The sequence below is a fragment of the Cyprinodon variegatus genome, unplaced genomic scaffold (assembly GCF_000732505.1).
Source record: "Cyprinodon variegatus isolate N-32 unplaced genomic scaffold, C_variegatus-1.0 Scaffold126, whole genome shotgun sequence".
Lineage (NCBI taxonomy): Eukaryota > Metazoa > Chordata > Actinopteri > Cyprinodontiformes > Cyprinodontidae > Cyprinodon > Cyprinodon variegatus.
The window spans coordinates 635,713-650,866 of record NW_015150579.1 but is presented as its reverse complement, the minus strand read 5'-3'; the positions used below and the strand labels follow the sequence as shown (position 1 = coordinate 650,866).

The window sequence follows — 15,154 nt, the reverse complement described above, 5'->3', positions numbered from 1 at the left end:
GCCACTGGGTGAGGTAAAGCACCACCTCAGTGTCTGCTGCCACCCACCAGATCCTGGTCAATCCTCACCGTGCACAAAAGTTAAGACACGGCGCCCGTAGGAAAGGCAGCTCTAGTCTCTTTAACCTGAAGGACAGCCAACAGCACCAGGAGTTCCTCAGACAGGATGGGCCTTCTGCTACTGCTCACCTCTACTCTCCTGTTCAGCTGTAAGACTCCTCACCTTCTCACGCTCTCAAAGAGGAGATGGTTGATCTGACTCTCACTAACCTGATGATTTCTGTTTTTCTCCAACCCTTCCATTCAGGGATATCTTTGAATACAGGTAAGATTAAATAAATAACATTTGGATTAAAACAGTCATATAAATAGATTAATTGTTTTTGGCTTGAGCAGATAGAAGTGTTTCATGTCTGGGCATTTATATTGATCTTAGATTTGGTTTACATATATTATGTTTCATTAAAACTTGCAAACACTGTTGTCTGTCAATGGAAACAGTGGTGGCTGTTATCACAGTGTTCTGATCGCTGATGTCTGCTGTGGTGGAAAAGTTGTGGTGGGAAGTGTTGGGAACTAGTGGCCGAGCAGAGTCTCACGCCTCCGGAGCTGATCTGGGATGGAAGGTGTGAGTCTGCTCACATCAGCCGTAGATTCAAATCTGTAAAGCAGGATGGAAGAGACATTTCTGCTTAAACTTCTATTTCTCTGTTTAAAACAGCTAACCTGTTTATAGTCTATTTGATTTCACATTGCTGATTTCTGGCCTTTTTATTGGAAAATATTTTGCTTAAGATAATGGGAAAAAATATCCATATAAGAAATAATCTCGTATGCTTTTGAAATTAAAAGGTTTATTGAGGGAAAAACTCAGAAATCAGCTTTTTTTTTTTCTGCACTAGTGTCTCTAAAACCCAATAAATGAATAAAGGAAAATACATGTTAAAAAAAAAATTCTCTCTCTCTCTCTAAAGATGGTTCACAGCTTTGAAAAAAACCTTAAGAGTAGAAAAAAGATAAAGATTTGCTGCAAATTTTTGGTGCTTTGATGGACTGGCAACCTGTCCAGGGTCGACCCTGCCTCTCGCCCATTGACTGCTGGACATAGGCACCAGCACCCCTCGCAACCCCGTTGGGACAAGCGTGTCAGATGATGGATGGATGGATTTTGGGCACTAAACTAAAAGGCCTGAATTGTTAATCCAAAAAAAATCAGAGTTTATATAAAATGACAAAATTTCAGCGATTCTGGTTTTGTCATTTCAAGTCATATAATTAGCAATCCGAGATTAGAGGGTAACTGCATGTGTTGACCATGTCTCTCAGGTCCAAATTTAATAAAAGATTATTTGTTTTCAGTTAAAAAAGAAAAGCCAACTGATTTGTTCTGTATCCAAAAAACTTAAGTGGTTTTCATTCAGTTCCACCTTCTTACTATTTATGTCGGTATAATCGTGTGGCTGAAATGACCAGTTACTTAAAACTTCATCAGTTTTGGTTTAGAATAATCTGAGTCCAAACCACATATCTATCACTGCCTGACATTAAATCAAACCATAGTTTTTTTTTTTCATTGTTCCCTAATTTCTGCTAGTTTTGCTACCAGTAGAATTGGTGCAGTTCACAAACTATGTGCCATTATAAAGAAATATTATTATGCTGGAATATGAAGGCAATAGTGAGAACATTAAAGCTTAGGGAGAAATGGATCTTCCAAATGAACAGAAACTCTAACCCTGATCAGTTATAATAAGGAGAATATTGTAAAAATAAAGCTGAATAATAAAACACAAAGCAAACAACACGCATTAAAACTTTGAATGAACAGAAAACAAAGAGTACGCACGTCTGGGCGGATGGACAGATTTAAGTTATGAGGCTAAAGTCGATTCTTTAGAGCAACCATCATAGACTCAAATATTGAGTTTTTGTTGGAAAGGCTGGAAAGATGTGTGGCAAGAAACACCAAAAAAATCAAACTCTGCTACTCAGTTCCTTCAGGAGAAATTCTTGCAAACTGGTTTTGGATTTTCACCCAAGATATACAGTTTAAAAGACTATTATTATATATATACACACATACAAAAGAATTGTGTGAACATGTCCAAAACTTCAGAAAGTAAAAACACAAAAATTGTAAATATCTTATTTATAAAATCTAACCAATGTTCGTAAAACTAAATGACCTAACACATCCAAAATAACATTAAAAACTAAAGGTTATGTTTTATTTTACTTAGCGTGAATGAAAGAATGAATAGGAATTTATTTCAGACAATTTGACAAACAGCAATAAATGAATCATCCAAATACACACAAAAAATACTAGTAATCATCAACTAAACCAAACACCAATTTCCAAACTAACTAAATTCACCTGAAGATAAGGAGAAACAAAACCCTCCACCAAAAAAACCTGTCGGTATATAAAGCCAGAGAACTGACACCAGTTCATGTAAATTGTATGAAAAAGGATATGAAGAAATAAAATTTAATTTATCAATGAATCAAATTATTCATACCCCCTCTCCCTCTATTTGCACCTAAATTGACTTAAAGTAGAGTAACCTTCCTGTTAAACTTGTTTTTTTCCTCCAATATTTACCCACACACACAAAAAATAAATTGCCAAATTGCTGTGGAGATGTTTTAATATCCCTCTCCCTGCCTGGGAGTTAGATAGTCTTGTTTCTCCTACAGTTTAATTTTTTTTAAACTTCCAAATCTCTGTTTCCAGTTTATGTGCAAGCAGATTTGGTTGGTTTGCTCTTTTCTTGTTGTTTCTTCAGGCTTTGAACATATCTATAAGTTTTCTTGATACATGTAGCAAATACTGTATTTAGGAAGTATTTGTATTTATTGTAAGTATTTATTTATTAAGTATAGACATCATGGGGTGTCCATGTGGCGCAGCGGTTAGGGCGCACGACCCATGTATGGAGGCCTTAGTCGTTGACGCGATCGATCTGGGTTCGAGACCTACCTGTGGTCGTTTCCCACATGTCTCTCTCATACCCCCTTTTGTGTCGGCCTACTGGCTAAAAAACGAGCCACTAATCATCATAGAAGCAGAGCTGAAATATTCAGCTGCAGTTTCTTTGAGTGGGGGGGCGGGTTTCTCCTTATTAACAAGTTTGGACAATGTGAAAGTCTTTTACAGAGATTTATTTCTATAAAATATAACATTATCAAAATGAAATTCTAAAATATATTAACATGTCTATTAATATTTATAATTCCATTTAAATTTATCATATTGTGATTCTATTAGGTTGAACTAATAGAATAGATTGAAGCACTTCTCTTAGTGATAAAGGTTTGGTTTGGAAACCCAGAAGTAAATCTGAGGCCTCCACGTGCCTGGTTTCCCATCATCAACCCTGCCAGCTCCTGCTGAATGACGTTGGATGTGAGCCAGAATCAGAGCGCCCTGAAATGGTGCTAAGTCTCCTGAGTGACCTTTTTGTTTAACAAAGTGATTTTCCTGCCTGCTCAAGGTTTTTTTTTGTCTGCACCTCGACAGCCCTGTCTGAGTCACAGCAGCAAACACACGGCTGGATCTGGTGGTTTTCCTCCTCAAGCTCCGTTTCCCTAATGTGCTTCATTCTCTACTTGAAAAGTAGCAAAACTTAGGCTTACTGCTGGTATTAAAATGGGAACAGTTCTCACATGTGAGCATGATGTCAGATATCCATGTGACTCATGCACTTTGGTAGCTGTAATCATTCCAGGAAGGATGGAGAATCCTAAATTAGTTGTGGATTATCTATAAATCACTGGGGTTGAATTTATACATACAGGCTTATGTAGGTACATACATCTCCATCAATATTTTTGATAAATATTCCTTAGCAAGTTGTAGAGAACCTACATGGTTTTGTTTTAAACATACTGTTAGCATAATTCTTAGAGTATATTGAACAGAGTTAATAGAATTCTTTGCCAGACACTTCTATTAAGCCTTTCAGCATATTTTTGCTAAGCTTGGTCGCCTTATAAATCACTTTTGATGTGTGTTTGGTATTATTGTATGTCTAGGCGTCTAGTTTTTCCCGTTTGGACCATCTCACCCACACCACCATATAAAAAAAAAATGTATGAACCAATGAGGGTTCATCTGGAAACTTTTCAGTGAACCAAGTTTTACATCAACGTGGACCATGAGTGGGCAAACCATTAAATAATGCTTTTTTTTTGTCTGCATTGGCTAAACATGAAATGCTTCCTAGATGACTAAGCAAATAACTTCTGTGTAAAAAAAAAAAAGGGTTAAGCTCCTTCAATGGTTGTATCTACAAATCAATTGTAATTTAAAACACTTCCCTCAGAAATATGAGATTCAATCAGATAACCAACTTTTGTTTCCTATTTAAGTAAATGTTTAAGTGGATTGGAGGTAATGACAATATATTTAATTTTGTGTATATAGATACTCCACCCACAAAAAAGAACTGTGCTTTAGGAAAGTAAGCTTGTATGAGCGATGCAAACAGTTACTTTAAAACAGAGCGTGCACGAGGAGAAATGGTGCATGCATGCTCTTGCACACGTTTAATGGGTGTTTCTTCCCAGGAGGTACAGGGTTGTGCGTGTGCATTTTTTTTTAAAAAGTGGAGAATCTTTTCAAAAATTCGAGATAATCTTCCCCTATACATTTGAGTCTCAGTAAAAGCTTGAAATACATTAGGCCTATGCTGATGGTTAGTTCTTGGAAGAAATATATTGGATATTCTGGAGGAAAACTTCCCAGAAGAAATATATTGACATTCCGACACCTGTGTGCCGATCTGTACCTCCTCCCTGTAACTGGAAGAAATATTTATCGGTGTATTTTCTGTCCATTTTCATACTAAATTATTAAACGGCTCCTTCATTTGGTTCATAACTAAAGTTCTCAACCATAGATTGCTTAGATATAGTTATGATTAAATATGTAGTTTAATGGATAATCTGCATTGATGGGTGTGTAAATCATTTAGCAGCAGCCCATCTTATGGTGAATGTATGTTCCTAAAGCAGAATTCTTCACACCCATAGAGAAAAGCTGTGTTTGTCTTTTGGTCAGGATCTTATTACTGTGAGTCTGAAGAAAGAGAGATGAGTTCTGGGTGTTATGAGTTTTCTACAGCCTGTAAAGATCTGATAGGATTGGGGAACCAATTATCCACTGAGTAGTTTTGATTGCAACTCTCTAATGTTGGTATTATATTAAGGTTTATTCTAATCATGATTCTGTATTTTGCACCCTAGCTGTGAAAATAACCTCCGTGCAGCTGACCATCGAGCCCAGTGATAATGTGAGTCGAAGCTCCACGGTGACTTTTAGATGCAAAGCCACGGTTCTCACCTTTGGGAAGGCTACAGTGAATCCTGTGTATGAGATATACAGAGGTGACCACGTTATCCATGAGGAGACAACCAGCTCCTCCGATGAATTTATCTGGCAACTTCATGATGTCAGAGTCTCCAACAGTGGCAAATATAAGTGCAACATAAGCATTTCTGACCAGGAGATGGCCAGTGAATCTGCAACACTAAAAGTGACAGGTGGGTTTTTTTTATCAAAGGTTTTGATTTATTTCACATTTTAACAAACGCTGATGCATTTTCTTTTAATGAAAAGCCATAATAATAAACTTATTTTCATTTTTTTTTTCAAAATCCACTGGGTTCCTTTATTTGTAGAATTTCAAAACTTCGATTTATCCATCCTTCAGTTATTGTGGTGTGTCTGATGATGTCACGAATGTCACATTTTAGCCATAGTCTAATTAATCACTTTGCACAAATCAAGCTTTTTTCCCCCAGTGGAGTTTTGTGCAATAAGTGCCAACAGAGACTGAAGTGATTTAATCTGCTTTTATTGTAGCGGTCCCTGTTATTTCTATGTGTTTTTAACTCATTCAATTGGGTAATTTCTCTTTTAGAGAACAAATAAAAAATAAAAGAGCACATTAAGCCCCTTGTTAGGTTATGCAAAAAATATTTTATACCACCTCCCAATGGTGAAAATATCAAGAGAGAGCTCTGTCCTCTTATCTATCTTTATACCTTGCTAATGAGATAACATACTGTAGGCTGTCAGTATGGATATAGGAAGGAGGACTGCTTTTAAACGCTAATTGACATCAGCCATTTTCTTGATTTTTTTATCTGTGGCCTCTGCCATATAACTATAAAACACAATACCCCATATCAGGGTTTGATTTTTAATTCCTTTGTATTACGTAGATTGTTGTGGACATGAAGATAATTTCATGTCTGTAGCTTCTTTATAAATACAGCAGCTGAGAGAAAACATTCAAATGTTCTATAGTTCTTTTCCTTGCTGTATATTGAAGAAATAACTAACTTTGATATGACTTAAAGTTGTTTAACCCTCAGATGACGGGATCTGTTTCAGTCTTTGGTTTGCGTTGAGCCTTTCTCACATTCCTATGATGTTTACTACTTCTCAGGAATGTCGACGCCCATTCTTCACCTTGACAAAACTAATGTGACTGAAGGAGAATATGTGACGGCCACGTGTTCAGCACCGGATGAAACCGGAGACCTAAAATATAACTTCTTCAAAGATTCAAAAGACTTACAGACTTGGACAAGCTCTAATAAAGAAACGTTCATCCTGAAAGACGTTGGGAAACACATTATTGAGTGCTCCTACATTGTCTCCATCATGCCTGATTTATATCAGTCCGACCAAAGCAATGCTGTCACTGTTACAGTGAAAGGTATGTTGAGTCTCCACATGTTTCCTTTCCTCCAAGCTTTTCTTTTCACCTCATAGTGTATGGGTTTCTGCTTCCACAGAACTATCCCTCACACCAGTCCTGAAGATTTCCCCTCAGGATAACATCTATGAAGGTGACACTCTCAACATCACCTGCTCGGTTAACAGTTCCTTTAAGGACTACCCTGGTGTAGAGCTCTTCCTGAGTCAGGGCACAGAACTGATCAAGAGAGGAAACACATTCCTCCATGTTAGCTGGACTACACCTTCAGGAGCCCCAGAGCTTACCATCAAATGCAGCATCTTTGTCAATACAGTAGAGAAAAGGGACAACAAGACGCTTTCAGTAAACGGTGAGCAGTAAAAAAATAAAATCGTATAGAAATCTCTCAGTCTATGTGGTTATTAATGTTATTCTGTTAGTAGATTACTTCACTAAAACAGTTTATCATATTAGCCTCAACACTATTAATATCAACCATCTGATGAAAAACTGTTTGTTTAATAATCTGTCTACAGAGCTGTTCTCTGTGCCCACCCTGAGGATGTCACCTTTGGAAGTCTTTCAAGGGGATTCAATCCAGCTTATCTGCAGTAGCAAGACATTTTCACACAACAGACGTGAAATAGAGCCGGTTTACAGTCTAAAGCCTTCTGATCACTACATGACTATACAACAGAATGGAGTATTTATTGGCAATGCCAAAACAACTGATTTTAACTATACGTGTACAGCTTCTGCAAAGGGAATCAACAAGACCAGTAATGTGCTGACTATTGGTCCTAAAGGTGAGTCTACCTTTTAGTTTTCTCTTGTGGTAAAAGACAGCATTCACCATTTGGTCTTTGGGATTTTATTTTTTCTTATCCTTTTACATTTCAAACCAAGGTCAATTTGTTTTGCATCCGTTTTCCTTCTTTTATCCATTTTCTTCATAACAAGTACTCCAGAGCGCATGTTAGCTGGTTTAGTTTAGAAATATTACTGATTCTGATGAAGGTGAGCCATAAACTCATCTCCTTGTACACAAAATTTAAGATTAATATAAATGTATTACATGACAAATTCCTCTTTTTTTTTTTTTTTTTTGCCTAATTTGAACACAGACCTATTAAATATTTAAATATATAAGTATATTGAATATAATAAGGTAATTTTCTTGAGTTTTAAAGCTTTCAGCCACCGTTTTGGTTTTTTGCTTGTTGCTGCTGTGTTGGTTGTTCTCTTTCTCCACCATCATAAAAAAAAACTGCTATTATTGTTATTTATGCTAAAAAAAAAAAATAAAAAAAAAAGATGCTGGATGATGGACCAAATTTTAGTGTGGCGTGTTAGAGCAGTATTAGGGGAAAGCTGTTAATGATTGTTGGAAAAATTATATTACTTGTGTTAAATAATTAATTATTGATTACGCATTGGTGATGCATTTTACAGCTCTGTTTTCCTGGGGTTCACTAGTATATTTTTTTTTCTTTGTGAGTTTGTCCCAGTGGGAGCAACATTAAGACCAAATTATTCCCTTCCATCAACACCTTTTTTTTTTTTTTTACTTTTTTTTTAGCTTTTAAAGAAGGACAAATAAGTGAGGGTTGGAGCACACATCCACTATATAGAGCAATGTATTTTACACTGCATTACTGGTCTGAATCACAAGAAGCCATCAACCCCATTTGACTGTGAGAATTGTATACTTGGTTCTGCTTGTTTTGAGTAAAAACCTTCTTATTATTCATTTTTTTTTAAATCACATTTAAATGACCTAATAACCCTTTAGTTAAATCTGTCACCCTACTGGGATATAGTATCTAGATATTTGAGGAATGAGGTTAATATAATAACCTTTGGAATAAGGCATGTGGCCTCACTAAATCTGAAGAAGGTGCAGATCGGTGAATACTTTTAGGTTGAACTGTACTTTTCTGCATCAGTAAAGTTGTTTTTTTCTCCTTCCTTATAATTGTGTTTGTTATAGAGAAGCTTTTGCATATTTTTTTCTGCCTTTTACTCATTATGCCTTTCTGTTTCTCTTTTCTTTAGTTCCCGTCTCTGCACCAGACATTAAAGTCTCTGGCAATGCAATCCTTCGGAAGAATGCTGAAATCTTGTGTCAGTCGGAAACAGGCACCCCGCCGATTAACTACACCCTCTGGAGGGCTAAAGAAAAAAAACAAATGGCTATAGTTCAGGAGTTCAGTAAACCTGCTAATTTTACAGTGTTCATCAGTGAGCCTGGAGAACTAGATGAGTATGTCTGCAGTGCCAGTAATGGTGACAGGGAGCCTCGGTATAGTGCCAAACTCCACGCCGCTGTCATTGGTAAATATCTATATTTGCAAGTAAAATGTATTTGGTCAAAATCTCAGATTGTTTTATACGGAAACTATCTTCACTGGTATTTCTGCTCTTTTAAGCGGAGTAGGTTCCTCGGGTCATAAGAGGCTTTACATTTACCCAGAATAATGGTGTCACCACCATGCTTTATTGTTCAGACGGGCTTTTAGCTATAATAAGTGGTTTTGCTCATTAATGACAAAATGTTTTGTTCACTCCTTATTCTTGATTTTTATGTTTTGTACAATTTTGTTTTTATCCGTAAAATGAAAAGATGAGAGCTACCCTTTACAAAGCAACACAAATCAGGGTGACTCACTTTGTAGGTCAAATTAAGTTGATGTAAAACTGTTTTTCTTTCAACTCCCCATTAAATCTAGCTGACTAACGTTTCCTGTTTTTCCTTTTCCTAGAGCCTATGACCGAAGCACATCTGATGGTTGTTCCAATATCAGGCGACATCTCCGAGGGAAATTCGATCACCCTGATTTGTTCTTTCAGAGGCACACCGCCTGTAACGGTTTGGTGGTTCAGGGAAGGCCATTCAAAGCCGCTGCAAGACACAACTACAAATATCAACACCACAGACTACCCTTTTACTCTGTCTAAAGAGCACAGCGACAAATACTACTGCAAAGCTGAGAACCGTGCCAGCTCTGTTGAAAGTAACAGAGTAGATTTAGTAGGTGAGACTGATTTTAACTCGGCATCATTCCACTTTCTCAGTCTATCCTCTAAATCCCAACGTGGAACTAGGTGATGAACAGGATCTTTAGTCTAATCTGTTCTTATTTTTAATACCTTTAATGGGGTTAAAGAATTATGGGAAGTTTGTAAAAAAAAATATATTTTCCAGTTAGTTGTCTTTATCAGTTTAAACCGTCCGTAGTTTTTATATTTCTAGATAAACCTAAAGGATTAAACCCATTTCTCTGTAAACGGAAGATCCTATTTATGTCCAGTATGAGACGAGCCTTTATTTTATGCCCAACTTTTTTTTGTTTTGGCCTTTTTTTTTTATTGAATCTGTCTTTCTTATTAATCAATTATTAGTCCTGACCTCAACCAATGTACTGTACATAAGTGACACCTGCAGTGCTTTCCAGGCTCTTTTGTGACCTCCTACATGAGTTGTTAATGGGCTCTTTGAGTAATTATGCTTGGCAGGCCCCTTTTGAGATGATCATTTAAACAATTTCCTGTGTTTTCTCTTCTCCCTGTGATTCCCTAGTTATTGTTCTAAAATAGGGCTGAAACAATTAATACAACTAATCGTAATGAATAGACTACTGAAAGAATCCACTAGTCCATCCATTTTCCGTCACGCTTATCCCAAGCAGGGTCGTGAGGGGTGCAGTTGCCTATCTCCAGCTGGGCGAGAGGCGAGGTACACACTGCACAGGTCGCCAGTCCATCGCAGGGCTACTGAAACAATCATCAACTAATTTATTAATTGTTAACTGGATCATACAGACTCTAAAAAATGCTATTAACTGAAAAAGCAATCTACTAAGAGCAGTAATTATGCAAAAATTGTAAAAACTATATGTAAAACATTTTGTATTTAAGATAAAAAAAACCTTTGCTGTCTGTGAATATGATCTCCAGAGCTTTACAAAGTTTTAGCCAAACCTGGTTTAACTCCTGGATAATATATTCTTAGGGAACGTTTTGCTGTCCGATTTGTTAATCAAGTGATCGAAAAAATTAGCTAAAGAAGCAATGGTTTCATCCTATATTGTCATTTTTTCCAGACTAATAAAAGTCAGGGACTTTGTTTTCTTGATGAGTTACTTTCTGTAAGATTTTAAAACCTGCCTCATGTTGCAGATCAGCTTTCTGAACTTTAAGTCAAGTTTAAGCAGGCATAGGCATTGCTGGGAACTTTAAACAAACAAATATGTTTAATTTGAAGTGTTAAATGAATTTAACACAGAAAACAGTTAGCTTTATAACTAAACAGGTGTTCTTTTCATTTGCTCGCTTTATATTTATCCAATATTAACCTGACGGCTCGAAATATTTAAATGTTACAAAAAGGAAAACTCATGTAATCTATAAGTGGTGAAATACCTTTTGTGCAGCTTTTTATATGACGCAAAATGCAGGAAAAAAACAAACAAAACCCCCACAATCCACACACACTTTCTTTGTGATGATCTTGTCATTAACCACTTCTTGAACAGGAAACACTGGTCATTTCTCATAGTCTACCCAGCTATTCAAAAATACATAAAATAGGGTTTTATGAGACTTTTCTGTCTGATATATTTGTTGTTGTTTTTTTTTTTTTTTTAGATCATAACTGTTTTGGGTTTTTTTTTGTAGCTCTTTAATTAATATTTAGATCAACCAGCCTGACAACCTGCAGACTGAAGACCCAGTCTGATCCCATTAGTTTTACTCAGCTGGCTGTTTTGGAAAATGTTTTCGCTCATCTAAACAGTCATTTGCTTTATTATTTTATCTTTGTTATCTACCCGCATTAATGTTTGATTTATTCTGATGATGCAAAACCAATGAAACTTATGAAAGGGTCACAAACTTCCCAGCCTCCCTGTAGTCCTGCTTTCTTTACTAAAAATATTTGGACGGAATTTAATACATTAATGAAATTGTTTCCTCCCCTTGTTCATCAAAAATTGCTTTCTACTTGTTTATTTTACCACTTAGCCTTTGTCCTTTGTGCCTCTCTTTGCAGTGGGCATGGCCATGTGGAAGAAGTTGCTGATTCCTGGGATCATAATACTGGGGGTGTCCTCACTGGTGATGGTGGGCTTTGTGCTGTTCATCAGATCCAGGAGAGGTAGAAACACCTACAGTCCTCCAGATACTCAGGCCTCTTATGTCTTTGAATAAAAACCAGCCCTCCTCCTCCGGCTGCCCCTCCCTCTCTTCTGAATTATCCTTTCTTATTGTAGGAAAAAGAGACACAGCTGCTGAACTGTCAGTGTGAGTTGGCTTTGAGTTTTCACTTCTCCTGAATGTGCTAGATGTTTCAGGAACTGGTCTTTGGATTTATCCGGTGGTTTAGAGAGTTTGGATTCAACTGTAAGGTTGGATTTGGGGTGTTTTGCATGTTTGTTAGGCAAAAAAAAGTAATCTAAGGGGAGTGGTGGCCTAGTGGTTAGGGCATAGAGCTTGGAATCCTGAGGTTCTGAGTTCGAGCCCCACTCCTACAGACTGCCGCTCTGGCTCTCTGAGCAAAGACCCTTAACCCCCCCATTGCTCCCAGGGCGCCCCATGATAGCAGCCCACTGCTCCCCGAGCAGAGGTAAATTTCTTCAATGTAAGATCAACAAAGTTCAATTATTTATTATTATCTTTCAATATTTATTTTATGTTTGATTAATATTCAAAATAATTCATATATTATAGCAGTAACAGAGACAGAATAATAATGAACAAACTGTTTGGATTATTCTTTATCATTCATGAAGAGGCTTTTTAAACCCTAAAATGACCAAGGTTGTTCAATTTAACAAATATGTGTACTTCTCTTCATAATTTATATATTTTTTCTACTCATAGTTATAATATAAGGTACATATTCTAATGTTTTCTGTTTGTCAGGGTAACAATAATCCTTTTTTACTACGTAAATCACAAGGTTAGAGGAGGAAAATATGAAGATATAGAGCTATATATAAAAAAAAAAGATAAAATAGCCCATATAGATATTACATGTCACTCTTCTCTAGGGCAGGTTGAGAAAAAACCCCATGTTCATATCTCAATGTGGGAGTTGCATAAAAGAGAAGAGGCATGGTTTGTGATACGATCAAATGAAGACACACAAAAGATAATCATGCACCGAGTGAAACATTGGTGACACTAATATATAAGAATGATCAGAAAATGTTTTTCTGGGCTCATTTTCATTCTTTTGATGCCGGTGACGTGTGCAGACTATTTTTGCCCAGTGCTATAAAAAGCTCTTAATTTTTCTCTGATTTAGATTAAACCATTGTAAACTTTAAGTCCTGTTTAACAGTCATTTACTATGTAAAGAAGTGCCTATTTATTTAAATTGTGGTTTTAGGAGGGATTGCATCGACACAAAGACCTTGATGAGAGCTCCAAGGCATAAAAGGAAACTGCTAGAAATAAAAACTTTTAGGTATATATTAATGTTGGCAATTATTTTTGCTAGATGGGTGTTTACTTTAAAAAGCAGGCCATAGTTCTATGGTTGCTGTTGCTCTTGTTTAAGATACAAAACTGGCTTTAAAATTAGTATTGAAATAAAAATGGTTAAATATTGATGCAGTTTTGGCTCATAACTTTTAATTAGGGGAGATTTAACAACTACAAAAAAGAAAGTGGGTGTTCCCGAGTGTTAAACATAATTTCCATGTCTATAACATGCAAAACATCAGGCAGTTTTCTTTACCATCTTTAAGAAATTAGTTTTTATCTTGACATCACGTTCGCCTGCAGCTGACATCATTTTCACAATTTCTCAGAAAGCCTGCGAGCCCTAAATCAGAGGACTCTTTAGCAGTGACTCTAACCCACGACACAGAGGTTTATAATGCAGCCACAGGTAGCTTGGGTTTTACTGTTCTTTTCGTGTTCCACTTTAAGGCCTGTTCAGCATTTATCATCTAACAGCCATCATCCCACCCTAAACACTCATCACATACAGTCTTGTTATAAACTCACAGTATTAATCCATGCTTGCAGAGGTCAGATAGAGGTGACCTCACTTTATTCATTTCTATTTGCATGCACAGCATGTTTATCATAAAGTAAAAGATGATTACCCCCTATGCAATTATAATGTTTCACAACATGGTCCCATGCACTTTACACAGAGCAAAGACTTTATTTCTTAAGGTTTCTGACCAGGTGGAGTAAATTTCTCCACTGTGAGATAAATAAAGTCAATCAATCAAACTAGCGTCTACAAGACGATTTACCAGAACTATGCTCACTGCATTTATGCAAACAAGGGAGTTCTTCTTTTTCTTCTTCCAAATTGATGAGTCCAACCAGCACCATCTCTCGGCGCTGAGTTTGAGTTTCATTTTTGGACGTACAGTGTGAGCAGGTAGATTGCATCAGAGCATCAGGTGGTAAACTGCAAGATCATACATCGTGAGCTGGGAACTTTTAAACCCTGCAGTTTGTACAATTTGAGCTGTAGCTGAGTACAACCATTGACAGTATTGTACATTGCATGTCTGACTTTAAGAAGGCCTTTATATAGCAGGAGAAGGGTAGATAAAGTTACTACAGCATCTGAGAGGGTAAAGAATTGGAGTAAGAAGTATCTACAAGAAATTTGTAGAAAGCCAAACATCACAGAACAAGCCTGGCAGTGGGAAGGAAGCAAACACTTTAAAATTAAACTAGTGAGAGTCTCAGCCAAGAAACAGCTGCCAAGTCAGGGATTATTGTCCTGAAGGTTACAGAAGCTCTGCACAGATGGGGGGAGGCTGCAAACCATTACTATAGATGACCCAGAAGAAAACTTATGCATAGTTTAAACATGTTCTACAGTCAGACTGGGGGACTAGAGTAGAGATATTGCTAATGGTTGAAGACATAGCAGAGGTCTTTAAGGATACCCTTTTGGCATAGAAACACAAGATTATGTGTATTCTACTGTAGAAAGGCTTTCGTGCAGCTTCACCTTGGAATCAAGGTGGAATAATTCCTCAACAGAGGATCATATGCGAGGATTTTGCAAGAAAACCTAAAACAGTCATCATTAAATCTACATTGCTACTGGTTTAAGAAGATTAACACTGCTCACTGATTTTTAAACATGTACATGTTTATGAAAATCTGTGGGGTGAACTGTAAACAAAAGGCTTGTTTAAGAACACAGATTCATAGAAGAATGAGTGGGAATCCTTCAGAGAAAATCCAGTTATCCAGTAAAAAGTATATAAATAAAATACCAATAGCATAAAGGGGAAAGATTATTGCTGTTTTTCCATATTTCATGAAAAGGGTAGATGGACCCAGTATTCGAGGTGAGACAGACGATAGGAAAGTTAAAAACGTTTATTAACAATTAACGGAACAGAAGCGGACTGCTGTGGATCTGCAGACCGCAGCGGCTGCAGTGGGGAGGCGAGGCAC

At 36.8% G+C, this 15,154-nt stretch overlaps 1 protein-coding gene across 7 annotated transcripts in view; it reads left to right on the top strand.

Moving 5' to 3' along the window:
- The window catches only part of LOC107085517 (platelet endothelial cell adhesion molecule-like), a 26,264-nt gene continuing 11,110 nt past the window's right edge, over positions 1-15,154 (top strand). For 2 of the 7 annotated variants that reach the window (XM_015375872.1, XM_015375874.1), the window contains exons 1-11: positions 1-208; positions 307-324; positions 5,250-5,546; positions 6,458-6,730; positions 6,810-7,082; positions 7,249-7,518; positions 8,768-9,046; positions 9,475-9,747; positions 11,763-11,867; positions 11,983-12,013; positions 13,528-13,607. In XM_015375872.1, coding sequence (XP_015231358.1) covers positions 166-208; positions 307-324; positions 5,250-5,546; positions 6,458-6,730; positions 6,810-7,082; positions 7,249-7,518; positions 8,768-9,046; positions 9,475-9,747; positions 11,763-11,867; positions 11,983-12,013; positions 13,528-13,607 — 1,942 coding nt within the window. In that variant the 5' untranslated portion in view covers positions 1-165. The remainder of the gene's footprint in view (positions 209-306; positions 325-5,249; positions 5,547-6,457; positions 6,731-6,809; positions 7,083-7,248; positions 7,519-8,767; positions 9,047-9,474; positions 9,748-11,762; positions 11,868-11,982; positions 12,014-13,527; positions 13,608-15,154) is intronic. The other 5 variants (XR_001481267.1, XM_015375878.1, XM_015375873.1 and 2 more) reach the window with 3 other exon arrangements.